Source organism: Oncorhynchus clarkii, chromosome 12, assembly GCF_045791955.1.
Source record: "Oncorhynchus clarkii lewisi isolate Uvic-CL-2024 chromosome 12, UVic_Ocla_1.0, whole genome shotgun sequence".
Classification (NCBI taxonomy): Eukaryota; Metazoa; Chordata; class Actinopteri; order Salmoniformes; family Salmonidae; genus Oncorhynchus; species Oncorhynchus clarkii.
In genome coordinates, this window is record NC_092158.1 from 98,377,890 (window position 1) to 98,401,744 (window position 23,855).

At 40.2% G+C, this 23,855-nt stretch overlaps 1 protein-coding gene across 1 annotated transcript; it reads right to left on the bottom strand.

Annotated features, from left to right (window-relative positions):
- Positions 1 to 4,218: 4,218 nt before the first annotated feature.
- Positions 4,219 to 23,294, bottom strand: LOC139421729 (NLR family CARD domain-containing protein 3-like). Its single transcript, XM_071172847.1, has 9 exons — positions 23,104 to 23,294; positions 20,418 to 20,516; positions 14,869 to 15,245; positions 12,714 to 14,484; positions 12,256 to 12,429; positions 7,918 to 8,091; positions 7,172 to 7,345; positions 6,980 to 7,026; positions 4,219 to 6,580 (listed from the first exon to the last, which is right to left on the bottom strand). The coding sequence occupies exons 3-9, from the start codon at positions 14,921 to 14,923 to the stop codon at positions 6,054 to 6,056; spliced, it is 2,922 nt and encodes a 973-aa protein (XP_071028948.1). The 5' UTR covers positions 14,924 to 15,245; positions 20,418 to 20,516; positions 23,104 to 23,294; the 3' UTR covers positions 4,219 to 6,053.
- Between the last annotated feature and the right edge of the window lie 561 nt (positions 23,295 to 23,855).

Below are 23,855 nucleotides of genomic sequence, written 5' to 3' on the forward strand. Positions count from 1 at the left end.
TACTTCTCCTTTTTCAGCCAATAACATATCTAATGCAATTCTATTCTGCCAAGCCATCAGGCTGGTTGCTTCAGTCTGTTCTGAAAAACCTTTAATAGCATCTCTGGTACAATTGGTAAAACGCTGTTGATTATAATAAATATAATTAATCCAGTCCACGTTCTTATTGAGAGTAGACCACCTGGAAATGCTTAACTCTAATCCTGCTAGGATCTGATTTCTTGCTTTGAACATATCTGGCACCCCCGTGGAACCCCAATGTTATCAATGTAAACTTTGTCATCAAAGACCCAGATGGAGTAGCTCTTTTCTCCCGTTTGGCTAAACTTCATGTCTTGGTGTTGAATGAGTGTGAAAGGCATTCCCAAATGTACAAGTGAGCATAATCCTGTCTAATCTGCCGGTAAAGCATCGCCCTGACATCATTTCCCAAGAGTACTGTACCGGGCCAAACGGTAATAATCTCCTCTGGTCACTGTAAAGGGAGGAACCTGTGGATATAAATAGTGCAAATCAATGCAACTGTCATTTTTTGGCATTCCTGCTTTCGTGAACAGCTTTACCATACCGGCCTAACCTCCTCTACCCGGAACCGTACTAGGGTGTCAACCAAAAACTGGTCATCTCCATCATACCACAACCCTAGATCCTCCTTCATTACTGTTTAAAGGGTTAGGCGTATCTTTATGCAATACATCCCTCTCTCCGGATTACAGTCAAAAACTCTCACCTTCACTATACTCCACCTCCTTCCATACTGGGTGAGTGGGTTCATATAGCCCTCTCTCTCCATATTTATTTTACCTTTATTTAACTGAACAGGCAGGTAACCCACTGTTCCCCAGTAGGCATTGTAAATAAGAATTAGTTCTTAACTGACTTCCCTACGTCCTAAATGTTCTACAATCATATCTACCTCACAATGTTTTTTTTATTTATTGAATCTTTATTTAACTAGGCAAGTCAGTTAAGAACAAATTCTTATTTTCAATGACAGCCTAGGAACAGTGGGTTAACTGCCTGTTCAGGGGCAGAACGACAGATTTGTACCTTGTCAGCTCAGGGGTTTGAACTTGCAACGTTCTGGTTACTAGTCCAATGCTCTAACCGCTGTAACCACTAGGTTACCCTGCCGCCCCCATGACCTGTGTCCATGATCAATATGGGGACCTGCACCGATATATACCATAATGTCTCAGAGTCCTAGACTGCCATGTAGTTAGGGACCCCATTTGGTCTACATAAAACTCCACTGAGACATCCTTCCCAACCTCTACTCTAACTTCCTGTCTACCCAGATCTAGGGATCTCTTATGCTTGTTTTGGAACAAAATCCTCATCGTCTAAACCATGGGTCAAATTACCACTCTCCGCATACTCAGGTAGGACGTGCTGTATCAGGAATATGGCACCCACGATAAGACAGCTCAGACGTACAGCTTCCATGTGAAGCCCCACCCTCTCCCCGAGAACACATCACTAGCAAGAGCCAGACACACCTTCACTTCTATGAACAAAAACAGGGATGAAAAGACAGGAAGGATTTTCTTCATTCGAGCGATGGCCCCCGGAATTCTGCTAATTCCAGTTCTCCTCTCAAACACTGTTTATTGTTCGACAGTGTCACTGTGTCTTACCCTCCCGCCGTGTGATATGAATCCGGGTAGGTCTTTCAGCTAGCTGTCACCAGGAGTCCTTGGTATGGTCCCCCCAACAGGCCTCAGGGACTGGATTGAGTGACTTCACCTGTAGTTCACCTGTTTTGCATAAAATCCTGGACATACAGGCTTGGTTAACAAACAGTTTCTCATATGTTTTATCTGATTATATCTTTAACTTCTAAGCCTATTTGTTAGCTTTTTTAAAATGTATTATTAGTTTCTTATCCAATAGGCCACTAACTTACCCTTTTGATACCTGGCTCTGCCCATGTGGGAACAGCAGACTGGTATAGGGATTGATTGATTATATCCGTAAACACACCGGCCAGCTGGTCTGCACATGCTCTGAGGGCGCGGCTGGGGATGCCGTCTGGGCCTGCAGCCTTGCCAGGGTTAACACGTTTAAATGCTCATCCATATCTAAGATGGACATCCAATGGCACTCTTTTCTAAATTTCTAGAGTTCTCACTTCCTGTTTGGATTTCTTCTCAGGTTTTTGTCTGCCATATGAGTTCTGTTATACTCACAGACATAATTCAAACAGTTTTAGAAGCTCATAGTGTTTTCTATCCACCAGTAATAATATTATGCATATATTCCCATCTGGGACTGAGTAGGAGTACTGAGTAGGCAGTTCACTCTGGGCACACCTTTCATCCAATAGTGAAAATGCTGCCCCCTAGCCTCAACAGGTTTTTAATATCTGTAGGAAATCACGCAGTTCTGCCTCCAGGTCAAGATTCATGACAAACAACCTGCCTCCAGGTCAAGATTCATGACAAACATCAACCTGCCTCCAGGTCAAGATTCATGACAAACATCAACCTGCAACTGGGAGAGGCAATGTAATATCAAAAATTAAATTGTTTTCACAATTAACATGCCTTTTCTTGTTTCAATTATGTTTTATTATGAAAAATACAATATCTTCTTGTATACTTGTACAACTAAATACACTAAAATCACATTTTATTTGTCACATACACATGGTTAGCAGATGTTAATGTGAGTTTAGCGAAATGCTTGTGCTTCTAGTTCCGACAATGCAGTAATAACCAACGAGTAATCTAACCTAACGATTTCACAACAATGACCTTATATACACAAGTGTAAAGGGATAAAGAATATGTACATAAACATACATGAATGAGTGATGGTACAGAACGGCATAGGCAAGATGCAGTAGATGGTATCGAGTACAGTATATACCCATGAGATGAGTAATGTAGGGTATGTACACATTATATTAGGTGGCATTGTAAAGTGGCTAGTGATGCATTTTTTTCCATCAATTTCCATCAATTTCCATCAATTTCCATTATTAAAGTGGCTGGAGTTGAGTCAGTATGTTGGCAGCAGCCACTCAATGTTAGTGGTGGCTGATAAACAGTCTGATTGCCTTAAGATAGAAGCTGTTTTTCAGTCTCTCGGTCCCTGCTTTGATGCACCTGTACTGACTTCGCCTTCTGGATGATAGCAGGGTGAACAGGCAGTGGCTCGGGTGGTGATGATGCACCTGTACTGACTTTGCCTTCTGGATGATAGCAGGGTGAACAGGCAGTGGCTCGGGTGGTGATGATGCACCTGTACTGACCTCGCCTTCTGGATGATAGCGGGGTGAACAGGCAGTGGCTCGGGTGGTGATGATGCACCTGTACTGACTTCGCCTTCTGGATGATAGCAGGGTGAACAGGCAGTGGCTCGGGTGGTGATGATGCACCTGTACTGACTTCGCCTTCTGGATGATAGCGGGGTGAACAGGCAGTGGCTCGGGTGGTTGTTGTTCTTGATGATCTTTATGGCCTTTCTGCGACATCAGCAGTGTATGTGGAGCGTATGTCCATATATAATTGTACTATTTGTTATTCAACATAAAAGACGTACAACAAATGATCACATTGGTATTTTAACAGTGTTATTGTTTAAATTGTTTACATTTTAGAGTTTAAATGTTGAAACAGAGGATGCATCTAAAACAGTATAAAACAAGATGATAAACAGAGGATCCATCTAAAACACTATAAAACAAGATGATAAACAGAGGATCCATCTAAAACAGTATAAAACAAGATGATAAACAGAGGATCCATCTAAAACAGTATAAAACAAGATGATAAACAGAGGATCCATCTAAAACAGTATAAAACAAGATGATAAACAGAGGATCCATCTAAAACAAGATGATAAACAGAGGATCCATCTAAAACAGTATAAAACAAGATGATAAACAGAGGATCCATCTAAAACAGTATAAAACAAGATGATAAAAAGAGAATCCATCTAAAACAGTATAAAACAAGATGATAAACAGAGGATCCATCTAAAACAGTATAAAACAGGTGCAGTATGTTCTGAGAATGTTACTTTAACGTCAACTCATAACGTCACACTATAACTTCATGGGAGTCTTGTGGAAAGACTGCATGTTGTTTTGGGTGGATTGAGTGACGTCTTCATCAACATTTGCAGAATATTCCTGTAATATTTTCACCTCTTGTCAGACGCCAACAGCCTAGTTGGCTGCAGACATTCATAAGAGGTTCTAGTATTCATTCATTCTAGTAGTTTATTTGCCATTTGCAGGTATTAAAAGTAATACATACATTGTAATTCCTTGTTGGAGCGCTCTCACATATAGGACAGTACATACCAGAGGAGGCTGGTGAGGGGAGGACGGCTCATAATAATGTCTGGAACAGAGTGAATGAAATGGAACACATGGAAACCACGTGTTTGATACCATTCCACTTATTCCCCTCCAGCCATTACAAGCCTGTCCTCCCCAATTAAGGTCCCACCAACCTCCTGTGGTACAAACACAAACAGTAAAATATATCATAAAAATGCAAAGTGGTAAAAGATCAGAAATGGAACCAAAAGGTTCAGTCATGTTCTAATAGTCTGATGAAAACAGTTTAGGTTGATGATTTAACAGGCAGATAGAACTGGGATAGAAACTGTTCTAGAACCTGTGGTCCAGAAACTGCATTAACAGGCAGATAGAACTGGGATAGAAGCTGTTCTAGAACCTGTGGTCCAGAAACTGCTTTAACAGGCAGATAGAACTGGGATAGAAGCTGTTCTAGAACCTATGGTCCAGAAACTGATTTAACCAGGCAGATAGAACTGGGATAGAAGCTGTTCTAGAACCTGTTATCCAGAAACTGCTTTAACAGGCAGATAGAACTGGGATAGAAGCTGTTCTAGAACCTGTGGTCCAGAAACTGATTTAACAGGCAGATAGAACTGGGATAGAAGCTGTTCTAGAACCTGTGGTCCAGAAACTGATTTAACCAGGCAGATAGAACTGGGATAGAAGCTGTTCTAGAACCTGTGGTCCAGAAACTGCTTTAACAGGCAGATAGAACTGGGATAGAAGCTGTTCTAGAACCTATGGTCCAGAAACTGATTTAACCAGGCAGATAGAACTGGGATAGAAGCTGTTCTAGAACCTGTTATCCAGAAACTGCTTTAACAGGCAGATAGAACTGGGATAGAAGCTGTTCTAGAACCTGTGGTCCAGAAACTGATTTAACAGGCAGATAGAACTGGGATAGAAGCTGTTCTAGAACCTGTGGTCCAGAAACTGATTTAACCAGGCAGATAGAACTGGGATAGAAGCTGTTCTAGAACCTGAGATCCAGAAACTGATTTAACAGGCAGATAGAACTGGGATAGAAGCTGTTCTAGAACCTGTGGTCCAGAAACTGATTTAACAGGCAGATAGAACTGGGATAGAAGCTGTTCTAGAACCTGTGGTCCAGAAACTGATTTAACAGGCAGATAGAACTGGGATAGAAGCTGTTCTAGAACCTGTGGTCCAGAAACTGATTTAACAGGCAGATAGAACTGGGATAGAAGCTGTTCTAGAACCTGTGGTCCAGAAACTGATTTAACAGGCAGATAGAACTGGGATAGAAGCTGTTCTAGAACCTGTGGTCCAGAAACTGATTTAACAGGCAGATAGAACTGGGATAGAAGCTGTTCTAGAAGCTGTGGTCCAGAAACTGATTTAACAGGCAGATAGAACTGGGATAGAAGATGTTCTAGAACCTGTGGTCCAGAAACTGATTTAACAGACAGATAGAACATGGATATTGTTATAGTCTTATAAACATGAAGGTCAACAATTATAGGAAGACGTGGATGTGTGTGTCCAGTGTGTGAGAGTGTGTCCAGAGTGTGTGTCCAGTCTGTGTTTCCAGTGTGTGTGTGTCAGTTTGTTTGTCCAGTGTGTGTCAGTGTGTGTGTGTTTGTGTCAGTGGTCAGTGTATGTGTGTGTACGTGTGTGTGTGTCCAGTGTGTGTGACCAGTGTGTGTGTCCAGTGTGTGTGTCCAGTTTGTGTGTGTGTGTGTGTGTGTGTGTGTGTGTGTTTGTGTCAGGTTATTATTTACAGGGACGCTGAGTCACCATCACCCCAAACCTTAAACCCTGGGTAGAGGGGTTCAGTGAATGTGGTATGGTATGTGTTCAGGTGGGTCAGTGTGTCAGAGGAGGCTATATAGAAGGACAGAGTGCCGGCTGGCCAGTCCAGATACACTCCTACTCTGTGGGAGCTGGAGGGGTGGACGTCTATGGTAGTGGACTTCTTATTGTGCCAGGCAGAGTAACTGTTGTCAGACCAGGTCAGACTCCAGGACTTGTCATTCCATCCAAGCCAACAATCCCTACCCCTTCCTCTCCTGTTGATTCCTTTATATGTCACTCCTATAACAGCCCCTCCCCCACTCCACTCTACCTCCCAGTAACAGCGCCCAGTCAGACCCTCTCTACACAGCACCTGTCCACAGTCCTCAAATCTCTCTGGGTGATCAGGATACGGCTGCTCCTCTCTCCTCCATGTCACCTTTCTGTTCTCCTCAGACAGAGAGAGGTGTCTGTTTACTGTGTTTGGGTCCAGTGTGAGATCACAGACATCTGATGGATGAAACCAGACACAATATTAGAAATCATCATCATTCACATTAGAATGTTAACTCACTTCTCACTAATTCATTAAATGTAGATGTTTCTAGGTATCAAAAGGAGAAGTGAAGGTAACTTGAGACTTGTTGAATGATCATATGTTATACTGTATGGTAATATAAAACACACTTATTCCCATTAATTACACACACACACAGACACACACACACACACACACACACACAGTCAAAGTAACTCTTTGTAAACTTTGGTGTCTCTGATTTCTGCTTCTGTAGAACTACAGCTGATATTTAGTATGACCAAGTCAGTAATGATGGTGGTCTTTGACTTTGACTTAACTTGAATTAAGACTAATTCTTAGTCATATTCTTCACAGCAGTCAACACTCACATTTTCTAAGCCCAGGTTTCATTCTGTTCTCTCCACCATGTTCCACACTGTAGCGGTAAGCAGAAGAACAGACAGTCATTGAGGGATACACCTGAACTCACACACACACACAGTCAGCATATAACTTTGTCCAAGTGGCTGTAAGAATGCAAACATGTCTGATATGAACATTGACATAAACCCTCTACATACTTGAGTTTCTCCAGTCTGCAGTGTGGATCCTCCAGTCTATCAGAGAGCAGTCTGACTCCTGAGTCTCCTGGGTGATTGTAGCTCAGGTCCAGCTCTCTCAGGTGTGGGAGGTTTGACCTCAGAGCTGAGACCAGAGAAGCACAGCCTTCCTCTGTGACTAGACAGCCTGACAGCCTGCAAAGAGTCAAATCATATTAAAACCACACTGATATTCTTTGGTGGTGAAAATAGTGGCAGTATATTTTTTAAACATATTCAGATACATCAGTAGATATTTTCAAATGGTTCAGTTTCTACCAGGAAATACATCTAAAACAACCTTCAAATGCATTCAACATGTTTGTAGAAAAACAAGCTTGATGTAATCACTGCAGACATGGAATATGAGACCAAATACTAAACTTATGACTACTTTAATACAATATAAGTTAATTTGTCCAAATAATTAAGACTTTTTCAAATGGGAGAACTATATACATAAAGTACTTTCATATCTGATAATACTGTGCTTTCATTTCTAAGTAAAATATATATGTATGAATACTCTCAAATTAAAGGTGACATTCTGTACTGTCTCCTAATATGAAACATTGTATCGCAAATCCAAAATGCTGGAGCAGAGCACCACATTTAAAACTGTAAGCCTCACTGTCCAAACACATATGGTGTGGACTATGTGTGTCTGGTAAACAAACACATGTGGATCTGGTGAACTTGGTCACTTGTTGAGGTACAGGAATACTGACCTCAGAGTCTCCAGTTTACAGTGGGGATTCCCCAGTACAGCAGAGAGCAGCTTCACTCCTGAATCCTTCAGGTCATTGTTACTCAGATTCAGCTCTCTCAGGTGTGAGGGGTTTGACCTCAGAGCTGAGACCAGAGAATCACAGCCTTCCTCTGTGACTAGACAGCCTGACAGCCTGCAAAGAGTCAAATCATATTAAAATCACACTGATATTCTTTGGTGGTGAAAATAGTGGCAGTATATTTTTTAAACATATTCAGATACATCAGTGTCCTATAATGTATAGTACACATTTTTGAGTAGACTGACCAGGCCAGTTTAAAAAGCAGTATCAGTCAGAAGACAGACAGTGAGGAATCAGATTTAGATTGTATTGAGTATACAGTCCACACCATATCTATTTAGACAGTGAGGTATCAGATTTAGATTGTATTGAGTATACAGTCCACACCATATCTATTTAGACAGTGAGGAATCAGATTTAGATTGTATTGAGTATACAGTCCACACCATATCTATTTAGACAGTGAGGTGTCAGATTTAGATTGTATTGAGTATACAGTCCACACCATATCTATTTAGACAGTGAGGTATCAGATTTAGATTGTATTGAGTATACAGTCCACACCATATCTATTTAGACAGTGAAGCTAACATATTAAATGTGGCTCTATTCTCCAACATTTTGGATTTGAGGTCAAATGTTTCATATGACACTATGTAATGTCACCTTTTATTTGAGGGTATTTTAATATTTTAATACATTTCTGTTTCACCATTTAGAAATGAATGCACATTAAAAAAAAATATTATTGGGAAAACTGGAACATTGAGAACATCTGAAGTTCTTCAAAGGTAAATGATTTTATTTGAATGCTTTTCTTGTTTTTGTGAAAATGTTGCCTGCTGAATGCTAGGCTTAATGCTATGCTAGGCTATCAATACTCTTACACAAATGCTTGTGTAGCTTTGGTTGAAAAGCATATTTTGAAAATCTGAGATGACAGTGTTGTTAACAAAAGGCTAAGCTTGAGAGCCAATATATTTATTTCATTTCATTTGCGATTTTCATGAATAGTTAACGTTGCGTTATGGTAATGAGCTTGAGGCTATAATTATGATCCCGGATACGGGATTGCTCGTCTCAACAGGTTAAAGTGGCTAGTGATACATGTATTACATAAAGATGCAGTAGATGATATAGCGTACAGTACATACATATACATATGAGATGAGTAATGTAGGGTAATGTAAACATTATATTAAGTAGCATTGTTTAAAGTGGCTAGTGATATATTTTACATCCATTCCCATCAATTCCCATCAATTCCCATCAATTCCCATCAATTCCCATTATTAAAGTGGCTGGAATTGAGTCAGTGTGTTGGCAGCAGCCACTCAATGTTACTGATGGCTGTTTAACAGTCTGATGGCCTTGAGATAGAAGCTGCTTTTCAGTCTCTCGGTCCCCGCTTTGATGCACCTGTACTGACCTCGCCTTCTGAATGAAAACGGGGTGAATAGGAAGTGGCTCGGGTGGTTGTTGTCCTTGATGATCTTTATGTCCTTCCTGTGACATCGGGTGGTGTCGGTGTCCTGGAGGGTAGGTAGTTTGCCCCCGGTGATGCGTTGTGCAGACCTCACTACCCTCTGGAGAGCCTTACGGTTGTGGGCGGTACAGTTGCCGTACCAGGCGGTGATACAGCCCGACAGGATGCTCTCGATTGTGCATCTGTAGAAGTTTGTGAGTGCTTTTGGTGACAAGCCAAATTTCTTCAGCCTCCTGAGGTTGAAGAGGCGCTGCTGCGTCTTCTTCACGACGCTGTCTGTGTGAGTGGACCAATTCAGTTTGTCTGTGATGTGTACGCCGAGGAACTTAAAACTTACTCCCTTCTCCACTACTGTCCCATTGATGTGGATAGGGGGGTGCTTCCTCTGCTGTTTCTTGGAAGTCCACAATCATCTCCTTTGTTTTGTTGACGTTGAGTGTGAGGTTATTTTCCTGACACCACACTCCGAGGGCCCTCACCTCCTCCCTGTAGGCCGTCTCGTCATTGTTGGTAATCAAGCCTACCACTGTAGTGTCGTCCACAAACTTGATGATTGAGTTGGAGGCGTGCATGGCCACGCAGTCATGGGTGAACAGGGAGTACAGGAGAGGGCTCAGAACCCACCCTTGTGGGGCCCCAGTGTTGAGGATCAGCGGGGTGGAGATGTTGTTACCTACGCTCACCACCTGGGGGCGGCCTGTCAGGAAGTTCAGTACCCAGTTGCACAGGGCGGGGTCGAGACCCAGGGTCTCGAGCTTGATGACGAGTTTGGAGGGTACTATGGTGTTAAATGCTGAGCTGTAGTCGATGAACAGCATTCTCACATAGGTATTCCTCTTGTGCAGATGGGTTAGGGCAGTGTGCAGTGTGGTTGAGATTGCATCGACTGTGGACCTATTTGGGCGGTAAGCAAATTGGAGTGGATCTAGGGTGTCAGGTAGGGTGGAGGTGATATGGTCCTTGACTAGTCTCTCAAAGCACTTCATGATGACAGAAGTGAGTGCTACGGGGTGGTAGTCATTTATCTCAGTTACCTTAGCTTTCTTGGGAACAGGGACAATGGTGGCCCTCTTGAAGCATGTGGGAACAGCAGACTGGGATAAGGGTTGATTGAATATGTCCGTAAACACACCAGCCAGCTGGTCTGCGCATGCTCTGAGGACCTGGCTAGGGATGCCGTCTGGTTATGCAGCCTTGTGAGGGTTAACACGTTTAAATGTTTTCCTCACGTCGGCTGCAGTGAAGGAGAGTCCGCAGGTTTTGGTAGCGGGCCGTGTCAGTGGCACTGTATTGTCCTCAAAGCGGGCAAAAAAGTTATTTAGTCTGCCTGGGAGCAGGACATCCTGGTCCGTGACTGGGCTGGATTTCTTCCTGTAGTCCGTGATTGACTGTAGACCCTGCCACATACCTCTTGTATCTGAGCCGTTGAATTGTGACTCTACTTTGTCTCTATACTGACGCTTAGCTTGTTTGATTGCCTTGCGGAGGGAATAGCTACACTGTTTATATTCGGTCATGTTTCCGGTCACCTTGCCCTGGTTAAAAGCAGTGTTTTGCGCTTTCAGTTTCACACGAATGCTGCCATCAATCCACGGTGTCTGGTTTGGGAATGTTTTAATCGTTGCTATGGGATCGACATCATCAATGCACTTTCATATGAACTCGCTCACCGAATCAGCGTATTCGTCAATGTTGTTGTTGGACGCAATGCGGAACATATCCCAATCCACTTGATCGAAGCAGTCTTGAAGTGTGGAATCAGATTGGTCGGACCAGCGTTGAACAGACCTGAGCTCGGGAGCTTCCTGTTTGAGTTTCCGTCTATAGGCAGGGAGCAACAAAATGGAGTCGTGGTCAGCTTTTCCGAAAGGAGGGCAGGGGAGGGCCTTATATGTGTCGCGGAAGTTAGAATAGCAATGATCCAAGGTTTTACCAGACCTTGTTGCGCAATTGATATGCTGGTACAATTTAGGGAGTTGTTTTCAGATTAGCCTTGTTAAAATCCCCAGCTACAATGAATACAGCCTCAGGATATGTGGTTTCCAGTTTGTGAAGTGTAAAATAATGTTTGTTCAATGCCATCGATGTGTCTGCTTGGGGGGGAATATATACGGCTGTGATTAAAATCGAAGAGAATTCCCTTGGTAGATAATGTGGACGACATTTGATTGTGAGGAATTCTAAGGAGGAACAGAAGGACTTGAGTTGAGAATGTTGTTATGATCACACCAAGTTGTTTGGTTTATTCTCCCACTTTATATATCTACATAGTCCCCCTTTTAAATATTTTAAAAGTATTCTGACTAATTCACTTATAGTGTATTAAAGTAGTCAAAAGTTTAGTATTTGGTCCCAAACGCTTTGGTTACATTTGCAGTTTGTTTTGGTTGTGTTATGGTTGTGTTTTGGCCAAAAGTAACTGAATGTTGGATTTGAGAAATTGTCTTTCTAAGTAAGAAGATAACATGTTTCAAACACAACTAAATTAACCCTGATCCAGTGTGTGTCTGTTTGTGTGTGTTCAGAATGTGTGTGTGTCTAGAGTCCGTGTGTGTCCAGTTTGTGTGTGTCCAGTATGTGTGGGTGTCCAATGCCTGTGGTTGTGTCTAGTGTGTGTGTCCATTGTTTGTGTGTGTCTGTCCAGTGTGTCCAGTGTGCTTGTCCTGTGTGTGTGTGTGTGTGTGTGTGTGTGTGTGTGTATGTGTGTGTGTGTTTGTGTCCAGTTTGCGTGTTTGTCCAGTGTGTGTCAAGTGTGTGTGTCCAGTGTGTGTGTCCATTGTGTGTGTGACCTCAGAGTCTCCAGTTTACAGTGGGGATTCCCCAGTCCAGCAGAGAGCAGCTTCACTCCTGAATCCTTCAGGTCATTGTTACTCAGATCCAGCTCTCTCAGGTGTGAAGGGTTTGACTCCAGAGCTGAGACCAGAGAAGCACAGCCTTCCTCTGTGACTCCACAGTCTGACAGCCTGACAAAGAGATCATCATGACTTCACAAACACACTGTTAATTTAACACCAGTAGTGTAGAAGGACAATGGCAGATGCATTTGGTTAATTCTCTCAAACAACATATAGATTCATCTTCCGTCTCCTAGAATTGTATGGTCATATTGTTATACTAATGTGAAAATCAAAGCATTTATTCAATATGTTTTTCAAAATAATATATTATACATATTATAATACATATTTTTCTCTAAACTGAATATTTCTTCCTGATGATTAGTTCTTATGTCATTTTATTTACTCACAGAACAGCTCTGGAGGCTTTGACCACTGGCAGCAGCCTCAGAAGACCTTCCTCTGATCTGGAGTATTTCTTCAGGTCAAACACATCCAGCTCCTTTTCTGAAGTCAGCAACACAAAGACCAGAGCTGACCACTGTGCAGGTGACAGTTTGCCTCCAGAGAGACCTCCTGATCTCAGGTATCTTTGGATCTCCTTCACTAGAGAATGGTCATTTAGTTCATTCAGACAGTGGAACAGATTGATGCTCCTCTCTGGAGAGAGATCCTCCCCGATCTTCTCCTTGATGTACTTGACTGTTTCTTCATGGCTCTGTGAGCTGCTTCTTGTCTTTGTCAGTAGACCTCGTAAGTGCTTCTGATTGGACTCCAGTGAGAGGCCCAGAAGGAAGCGGAGGAAAAGGTCCAGGTTTCCTGTCTCACTTTGTAAGGCTTTATCCACAGCACTCTTGTAGAAAGTAACTTCAGGCTTGTCGTTTGTTTGCAGTTTGTTCATTAGATTCTCATTGTTGTTGATGAATGAGAGGAACACATATACAGCAGCCAGAAACTCCTGAATGCTCAGATGAACAAAGCAGTACACCTTGTCCTGGTACAGCCCGCATTCCTCTTTAAAGAGCTGTGTGCACAATCCTGAGTACACTGAGGCTTCATTGACATCAATGCCAGCCTCTTTCAGGTCTTCTTCATAGAAAATCAGATTGCCATTCACAAGCTGTTGAAAAGCCAGTTTTCCCAGTGACAGAATGCTCTCTTTATTCCAGTGTGGACCTGTCTCTTCTTTCCCAAGATACTTTTCATTCTTCTGTTTGGTATGAAACACCACAAGGTGTGTGTACATCTCAGTCAGATTCTTGGGCATGTCTTCTCTCTTATGTTCCAGCATGTGTTCAAGGACTATTGCAGAAATCCAACAGAAGACTGGAATGTGGCACATGATGTGGAGGCTCCTTGATGTCTTTATGTGTGAGATGATTCTGCTGGCCAGGTCCTCATCACTGAATCTCTTCCTGAAGTACTCTTCCTTCTGTGGGTCATTGAACCCTCGTACCTCTATCACCTGGTCAACACACCCTGAAGGGATCTTATTGGCTGCTGCAGGTCGGGTAGTTATCCAGAGGAGAGCAGAGGGAAGCAGATTTCCCTTGATGAGATTTGTCAGCAGAACATCCACTGAGGTTGACTCTGTGACGTCCCAACAGATCTTGTTTTTCTGGAAGTCTAGGGGCAGTCGGCACTCATCCAGACCATCAAAGATGAACAGAACGTTGTACTTGTCATAGTTGGAGATTCCTGATTCTTTGGTTTCCATTGAGAAGTGATTAAGAAGATCAAGGAAAGTGTGTTTGTCCTCTTTCATCAAATTCAGCTCCCGAAAAGGGAATGAAAATACAAATTGGACATCCTGATTTGCTTTTCCTTCAGCCCAGTCCAGAATGAACTTCTGCACAGAGACTGTTTTTCCAATGCCAGCGACTCCCTTTGTCAGCACAGTTCTGATAGGTTTGTATTGTCCAGTTAAGGGTTTGAAGATGTCATTACATTTGATTGCAGTCTCTGGTCTTGCTTGTTTCCTGGTTGTTGTCTCAATCTGCTTCAGCTCATGTTCATTATTGACCTCTCCTGTTCCACCCTCTGTGATGTAGAGCTCTGTGTAGATCTTATTGAGAAGTGTTGGGTTTCCTTGTTTAGCGATCCCCTCAAATACACATTGAAACTTCTTCTTTAGATTAGATTTGAGTTCATGTTGGCAAATCACAGCAGGATCATCTGAATCTAGAAATAACACAGAGGATATTAATATTACGTCTGTTTTAATGCCTACATTATTGTAGGACTGTTATAAAGTTTTACATTATAATAATTTATTCTCTTAACTGACTGTATAAATGTGTAAATGTGTAAATGTTTTCATAATGCATTACAGACTGGTGTAACTGATTATATTATTATTGGTATTATTGATGGTATTATTAATGTTGTCTCTCTCTCTCTAAATGAATCACCACAACACATCCCTGCTGCTACTTGATGAGGTCACTAGGTGTTGTGTTAAGGCTGCTACTATATCATTGAGTTACACAGCTACTTTAGCTGTACTTTAGCTACAGCTTTTAAATGTTATAAAACAGCATTCAACATGAGGCAGACAGCTCTTACATTTCTCCAGTGTGTCAGCAAGCTCCTTCTGGTTTATTTTCCTCAGGACGTGCATATCATCACCACTGAATATGGAGAGCACACAAGGAGGGAATGTTGTATTTGTTTAATATTGTTTTAGGACTATGAAAATGTAAAAAAGGATTTGTTTATGGATTATGAAAACAACAAAAATAAAATAAATGGGAAAATGGGAGAGGATAAATGACTAGAGACAGTGTTGTTTAACTCACTGACCAGGACCCATGAGTTCTTCTTACCTTTGTTCAGTAGAAAAGTCTCCCTCTCTAAACCATATAGGTTGACCCATAGAGTTGTCACTCTTCATGGACACACAGCTGGGAACAGGGGAGGCTGGTCTCTCCTGCTTGATTGGTCTTCAACACAACAGAGACAAACATTACATCTCTCATCTACTCTGAGCTCAGATGGGGAAACATAAGCAGAGTTTCAGTCAGAGCTGGAAAATGAGACAGTTGAGGAACAATGGGAAAGTCGTTCTGCTTTGAACGTTGATAAACTTGTAACTTTTGAGAAAATGTTTTGGTACCTACTGTAGAGCTCTCATTTGACTACAGGACTGTTACTTTGGCACCCATCCAAATAAATCGTTTTTAATACAATTAACTGGTGTTTGGTGTTATTGAGTTAAGCGAGTTTCATTGTTTGTTCTGCTATAATTATTATATTATTAGCTATTATTTTATGGTTGTAAAATGAACTAGAACATGTTATAATAATTACTACTTTAGTAAATAATTACACATTATTCAGTACTACTGCAGTTGCTACATAATTCCAATAGATGGCAGCATAAGACCACTAATGACATTTCAGAAGATTAGTTTAGTTTTCTCCCTGGATACACCACCACTCCCCTCACAGGAAAACTCCTGTGTGCTTCTTCCTGTCCCTTTCCACACTGCTAACACAAGAGGAAGTACTCAAAAAGCATTTAACAGATTACTGTGAAGTAATATAATGATGATTCATGTTTATTATCACCTGGTTTTATGTGAACGCGAAGGGCATGTTGAGGTAAATTTACTAACCAGGAGGGTTGAATGATGTAATTTATTGGCGGGCTGGAAGATGCACTCATCTTTTCTATTCCGAGGTTGTTTACTCACAATATCAGATATGAACTTCTTTGATATTGGGGGCGCTCTTTTAATTTTTGGATAAAAAACGTTCCCGTATTAAGCGCGATATTTTGTCATGAAAAGATGCTCGATTATGCATATAATTGACAGCTTTGGAAAGAAAACACTCTGAGGTTTCCAAATCTGCAAAGATATTATCTGTGAGTGCCAAAGAACTGATGCTACAGGCGAAACCAAGATGAAATTTCAATCCGGAAATGCCCCAGATTTTGAAGATGCTGTGTTCCAATGAGTCCTTATATGGCTGTGAATGTGCAAGGAATGAGCCTACTCTTTCTGTCGTTTCCCCAAGGTGTCTGCAGCATTGTGACGTAATTGTAGGCATATCATTGGAAGATTGACCATAAGAGACTACATCTACCAGGTGCTCGCTTGGTGTCCTCCGTTGCAATTATTGCGTAATCTCCACCTGCATGTATTTTTCTGTTTGCTTCAGAGGAGAAACCCAACTGCCACGAATGACTTATCATCGAATAGATATGTGAAAAACACCTTGAGGATTGATTCTAAACAACGTTTGCCATGTTTCTGTCGATATTATGGAGTTAATTTGGAAAAAAGTTTGGCGTTGTAATGACTGAATTTTCTTTTTTTTTCTTTTCTTTTCAGGTTCAATACCTGCTATGGTCTTTTTTTTTTGCTCTCCCAAAAGCAACACAGCCCTAATACGAGATATATAGTAAGTTAAGTAAAGAAAGTGACCGTTTTAGAAAATTATGAGACATATAGTCTGTGGTTGCATGTCAATCATATTAATATATAATATATATAATATATATAATAATATATATACTATAACTGATGCTTCATGGTCCATCATATTGCTGCTTGTAGACTATAACTGATGCTTCGTGGTCCATCATATTGCTGCTTGTAGACTATAACTGATGCTTCATGGTCCATCATATTGCTGCTTGTAGACTATAACCTATAACTGATGCTTCATGGTCCATCATATTGCTGCTTGTAGCCTATAACTGATGCTTCGTGGTCCATCATATTGCTGCTTGTAGACTATAACCTATAACTGATGCTTCATGGTCCATCATATTGCTGCTTGTAGCCTATAACTGATGCTTCATGGTCCATCATATTGCTGCTTGTAGACTATAACTGATGCTTCGTGGTCCATCATATTGCTGCTTGTAGACTATAACTGATGCCTCATGGTCCATCATATTGCTGCTTGTAGACTATAACTGATGCTTCATGGTCCATCATATTGCTGCTTGTAGACTATAACTGATGCTTCATGGTCCATCATATTGCTGCTTGTAGACTATAACTGATGCTTCATGGTCCATCATATTGCTGCTTGTAGCCTATAACTGATGCTTCATGGTCCATCATATTGCTGCTTGTAGACTATAACTGATGCTTCATGGTCCATCATATTGCTGCTTGTAGCCTATAACTGATGCTTCTTGGTCTTATGCTCCCATCTATTGGAAATTTTGCAATTAAACGTTATTAATTCACCTACAGACGTTGGTGGGGCAGCTGAGAAATAAAGGGTATTTTTCTGGTTAATTCCTTAGATCTCAAACCTGCCCCACCTTTCACACGCCAATTGCTGGACTTTCACATAGAGGTTACTAGGTCACCCAGTTCAAACTACATATGAAAAATAAAACAGATGTGGCTTGTTGATCAAGTGTTCTGCCTTACAATAATAAATATAATAAAATAACAAAACAAAAACAGCAAAATGCTGAGACAGGTTTAGATTAACAAAATATTCAGTGCTATTTAGTACTATAATGGTAGTAGCTGTAACCCTGTTGATAATAAGTAACGTGACGTCAGCGTTCAAGCTTAATGCCGGCAGGTGTCGTTGATACAAGAGTGAAGCTGCCATTGTGACGCAGAACAATGAGCTGGGAATAGAACGTTCAGAAGGTGAGTTGATTCCACGGAGTTCAATAGAACTAATGGGAGCTGCCATTGTGACGCAGAACAATGAGCTGGGAATAGAACGTTCAGAAGGTGAGTTGATTCCACGGAGCTCAATAGAACTAATAGGAGCTGGCATTGTGACGCAGAACAATGAGCTGGGAATAGAACGTTCAGAAGGTGAGTTGGTTCCACGGAGCTCAATAGAACTAATAGGAGCTGGCAGGAAGAAGAATGACCTAAAATAAGGCCTGTTTTGTTACTATATAACATAACGTAATATTATGAAACTGGGCTCCATGGCGGATGCAATGAACTAGTTATCAGAAAAAAAACGTTGTTGTAAATGTCATGTTTCCAGCCTACTTGAGGTGCACCGAAAATAATATTCAAAAGTTTGGTCCTTGGACACAGAGGGGTTAAACACTAAAGTTACCGTCCATCTAGTGAAGAGAGGAGGGGTTAAACACTAAAGTTACCGTCCATCTAGTGAAGAGAGGAGGGGTTAAACACTAAAGTTACCGTCCATCTAGTGAAGAGAGGAGGGGTTAAACACTAAAGTTACCATCCATCTAGTGAAGAGAGGAGGGTTTAAACACTAAAGTTACCATCCATCTAGTGAAGAGAGGAGGGTTTAAACACTAAAGTTACCGTCCATCTAGTGAAGAGAGGAGGGGTTAAACACTAAAGTTACCATCCATCTAGTGAAGAGAGGAGGGGTTAAACACTAAAGTTACCATCCATCTAGTGAAGAGAGGAGGGTTTAAACACTAAAGTTACCATCCATCTAGTGAAGAGAGGAGGGTTTAAACACTAAAGTTACCATCCATCTAGTGAAGAGAGGAGGGTTTAAACACTAAAGTTACCGTCCATCTAGTGAAGAGAGGAGGGGTTAAACACTAAAGTTACCGTCCATCTAGTGAAGAGAGGAGGGGTTAAACACTAAAGTTACTGTCCATCTAGTGAAGAGAGGAGGGGTTAAGAACGGAGCAGAAGAGACATGTTTGTTGTTTGCTGTAATTAATGGTCAACGTTGTATTATAATGTATGTATTGTAATGCCAGAGTTGACGTGGGCCATCGTTCAAACAAAGAGATGCCTCCCTGACCACCAGTGTGTTTGGATATAATGAAGATCAATTCAGTGAAGAAGAACCTCTAGAGTTCTGACCAAAGAGCCCTAAAAGGGTTAAATATATACTGTATACTCAGACAGGCTAACCTCCTATAAAGGGTTAAATATATACTGTATACTCAGACACTTCCTAACCTCCTATAAAGGGTTAAATATATACTGTATACTGAGGCAGGCTAACCTCCTATAAAGGGTTAAATATATACTGTATACTCAGACACTTCCTAACCTCCTATAAAGGGTTCTATATATATTCTATATATACTGTATACTCAGACAGGCTAACCTCCTATAAAGGGTTCTATATATATTCTATATATACTGTATACTCAGACAGGCTAACCTCCTATAAAGGGTTCTATATATATTCTATATATACTGTATACTCAGACACTTCCTAACCTCCTATAAAGGGTTCTATATATATTCTATATATACTGTATACTCAGACACTTCCTAACCTCCTATAAAGGATTCTATATATATTCTATATATACTGTATACTCAGACACGTCCTAACCTCCTATAAAGGATTCTATATATATTCTATACATACTGTATACTCAGACACTTCCTAACCTCCTATAAAGGGCTAAATATATACTGTATACTCAGACACTTCCTAACCTCCTATAAAGGGTTCTATGTATATTCTATATATACTGTATACTCAGACACTTCCTAACCTCCTATAAAGGGATCTATATATATTCTATATATACTGTATACTCAGACACTTCCTAACCTCCTATAAAGGGTTCTATATATATTCTATATATACTGTATACTCAGACACTTCCTAACCTCCTATAAAGGGATCTATATATATTCTATATATACTGTATACTCAGACACTTCCTAACCTCCTATAAAGGGTTCTATATAGAACTTTAGTGGTTCTGTATATGTAGGAAGATAGAACCCTTTTTGGTTTCAACAGGAGTGAAGAGTGTGTTGATATAACGGATATATTGTCAGAATTCAGCTTGTAACAATGATCAGAATAAAAACTATAAAGTTATGCCTGCCAACATATTAGATAATAATCAAGAGGCTAAATGATTGTGTCATGCTAACATTTTATAGAGGTGTGTGCGTGTGCGTGTGTGTGTGTGTGTGTGTGTGTGTGCTGGTGAGACAACCACATATCACAGTCTAATATACAGGATACAAACATTCCATTCCAGCTAAATAGCGTTTTGCAAAACAAAAAATTCATACACAAAAAACTATGAATTAAAATCTTAGAACAACAATATTTTCCAGACAAGGTTCCCCTGAGCAATACTGTCTGATAAATAACAAATGTGTAAAAATGGTGGAAACACATTTTAGAAACAAACAACATTGTAATCTCACCTCTTAGCTTTGGTGTCATGTTCCCCAGAGAGTCTCATTTTAGAGGCAGGGCCCCCCTCCTCTCTCTCCCCAGAGAGACTCATTTTAGAGAACTGTCCCCTAAACAGAGATCCAACATGTTGGTTGTGGTTAACACAGTGACAACTAAACAGAGATCCAACATGTTGGTTGTAGTTAACACAGTGACAACTAAACAGAGATCCAACATGTTGGTTGTGGTTAACACAGTGACAACTAAACAGAGATCCAATATGTTGGTTGTGGTTAACACAGTGACAACTAAACAGAGATCCAACATGTTGGTTGTGGTTAACACAGTGACAACTAAACAGAGATCCAGTATGTTGGTTGTGGTTAACACAGTGACAACTAAACAGAGATCCAATATGTTGGTTGTGGTTAACACAGTGACAACTAAAGAGAGATCCAACATGTTGGTTGTGGTTAACACAGTGACAACTAAACAGAGATCCAACATGTTGGTTGTGGTTAACACAGTGACAACTAAACAGAGATCCAGCATGTTGGTTGTGGTTAACACAGTGACAACTAAACAGAGATCCAGCATGTTGGTTGTGATTAACACAGTGACAACTAAACAGAGATCCAACATGTTGGTTGTGGTTATCACAGTGACAACTAAACAGAGATCCAACATGTTGGTTGTGGTTAACACAGTGACAACTAAACAGAGATCCAACATGTTGGTTGTGGTTAACACAGTGACAACTAAACAGAGATCCAACATGTTGGTTGTGGTTATCACAGTGACAACTAAACAGAGATCCAACATGTTGGTTGTGGTTAACACAGTGACAACTAAACAGAGATCCAACATGTTGGTTGTGGTTAACACAGTGTCAACTAAACAGAGATCCAACATGTTGGTTGTGGTTAACACAGTGACAACTAAACAGAGATCCAACATGTTGGTTGTGGTTAACACAGTGACAACTAAACAGAGATCCAACATGTTGGTTGTGGTTATCACAATGACAACTAATTATTGAAGGTCAATTGTTCTCTTTTATTCATTATCTCTTAGAAATTAAACATTTACTAACAGACACATCCAAACAGTCAAGTGATTTAATGCATCAAATGAATATGTAGTTGTGATTGATATTTTTCACCTTTTATCCATCTAGTGGAACTAATAATATAATAATATAATATATAATAATAATAATGTCTAACTTTCTCTTTTAATAACTTCTCTCATTCTAGTGTGTTGCTTTGTTCAACAGGTATGATATTATGATGCTGTTACTGAATTCAGTTCATAATATTAATGTTAAGAAAAGTCTGTTCAGTGGTTTCATACCAAATTACACAGGAAGCAGGAGCTCATTGGAATTTAGAAAACAACAAATGTTCTGATATTCTGAAAGAAGATTTACAATTTATACATAAAAAATACACAAATTGTAAAATAACCAGAATATAGGAATATATGAACAACATGTTATAATGTGACTTGACTACACCCAGTTAGCTATATAAACAACATGTTATAATGTGACTTGACTACACCCAGTTAGCTATATGAACAACATGTTATAATGTGACTTGACTACACCCAGTTAGCTATATAAACAACATGTTATAATGTGACTTGACTACACCCAGTTAGCTATATGAACAACATGTTATAATGTGACTTGACTACACCCAGTTAGCTATATGAACAACATGTTATAATGTGACTTGACTACACCCAGTTAGCTATATGAACAACATGTTATAATGTGACTTGACTACACCCAGTTAGCTATATGAACAACATGTTATAATGTGACTTGACTACACCCAGTTAGCTACATGAACAACATGTTATAATGTGACTTGACTACACCCAGTTAGCTATATGAACAACATGTTTTTGAATGTGACTTGACGACACCCAGTTAGCTATATGAACAACATGTTATAATGTGACTTGACTACACCCAGTTAGCTATATGAACAACATGTTATAATGTGACTTGACTACACCCAGTTAGCTATATGAACAACATGTTATAATGTAACTTGACTACACCCAGTTAGATATATGAACAACATGTTATAATGTGACTTGACTACACCCAGTTAGCTATATGAACAACATGTTATAATGTGACTTGACTACACCCAGTTAGCTATATGAACAACATGTTATAATGTGACTTGACTACACCCAGTTAGCTATATGAACAACATGTTATAATGTGACTTGACTACACCCAGTTAGCTACATGAACAACATGTTATAATGTGACTTGACTACACCCAGTTAGCTATATGAACAACATGTTATAATGTGACTTGACTACACCCAGTTAGCTATATGAACAACATGTTTTTGAATGTGACTTGACTCCACCCAGTTAGCTATATGAACAACATGTTTTAATGTGACTTGACTACACCCAGTTAGCTATATGAACAATATGTTATTGAATGTGACTTGACTACACCCAGTTAGCTATATGAACAACATGTTATAATGTGACTTGACTACACCCAGTTAGCTATATGAACAACATGTTATAATGTGACTTGACTACACCCAGTTAGCTCCATTTAGTATGATTGAACTGTCACGTAGCTGTCCCAGGTGAAATGGACTGTTACATCTGAGTGTTTTACTGTCATTCACTATACTAAAATAACACCAGACATTTAATGTCTCTACACACTTTACAATAATCCCTGTGAAGATTCTTACCTTGTAGCCTGAATTCACAACCAGAACATGTCAAGTCATTGAGATATTTTCCGTTGTGCTGAGAGAGAACCTTCCTGATGACAAGTGTCTCTGTATCTATGTTCTAGGTTCAGTTGATCTTTGGATGCAATAATATCTGGTCAAAGTCTAGTGACACAACACCATAGTATATCATAACCATAACAGCAGTTTAACCTTTGGCCAGTAAAGGCCATGGCATATTATTACATGTAGAATCATTATGATGATCCAGGTTCATACTATAACATGTAGAATCATTATGATGATCCAGGTTCATACTATAACATGTAGAATCATTATGATGATCCAGGTTCAACATATCTCTAACTTTGAAGTATACAATATACAACATTATTGACACCCTCAAACCAACTTTTGGTTAGTTTCCTGACTCAGATCTGTCTAAATCAACTCTTAGTGTCCTGATTCAGATCTGTTCAAACCAACTCTTAGTTTCCTGATTCAGATCTGTTCAATCCAACTCTTAGTTTCCTGATTCAGATCTGTTTAAACCAACTCTTAGTGTCCTGATTCAGATCTGTTTAAACCAACTCTTAGTTTCCTGATTCAGATCTGTTTAAACCAACTCTTAGTGTCCTGATTCAGATCTGTTTAAACCAACTCTTAGTGTCCTGATTCAGATCTGTTTAAACCAACTCTTAGTGTCCTGATTCAGATCTGTTTAAACCAACTCTTAGTGTCCTGAT

Bases quoted from the DNA above. Each gene is read 5' to 3' on its own strand.
- LOC139421729 (XM_071172847.1), bottom strand. From the start codon at position 14,923: ATGCACGTCCTGAGGAAAATAAACCAGAAGGAGCTTGCTGACACACTG. The intron at 12,430-12,713 runs GTGAGTAAATAA...TCTCTTTGTCAG, and splicing joins AAAGCCTCCAGAGCTGTTCT to GCTGTCAGACTGTGGAGTCA. The intron at 7,027-7,171 runs GTATGTAGAGGG...TTACCGCTACAG, and splicing joins TGCAGACTGGAGAAACTCAA to TGTGGAACATGGTGGAGAGA.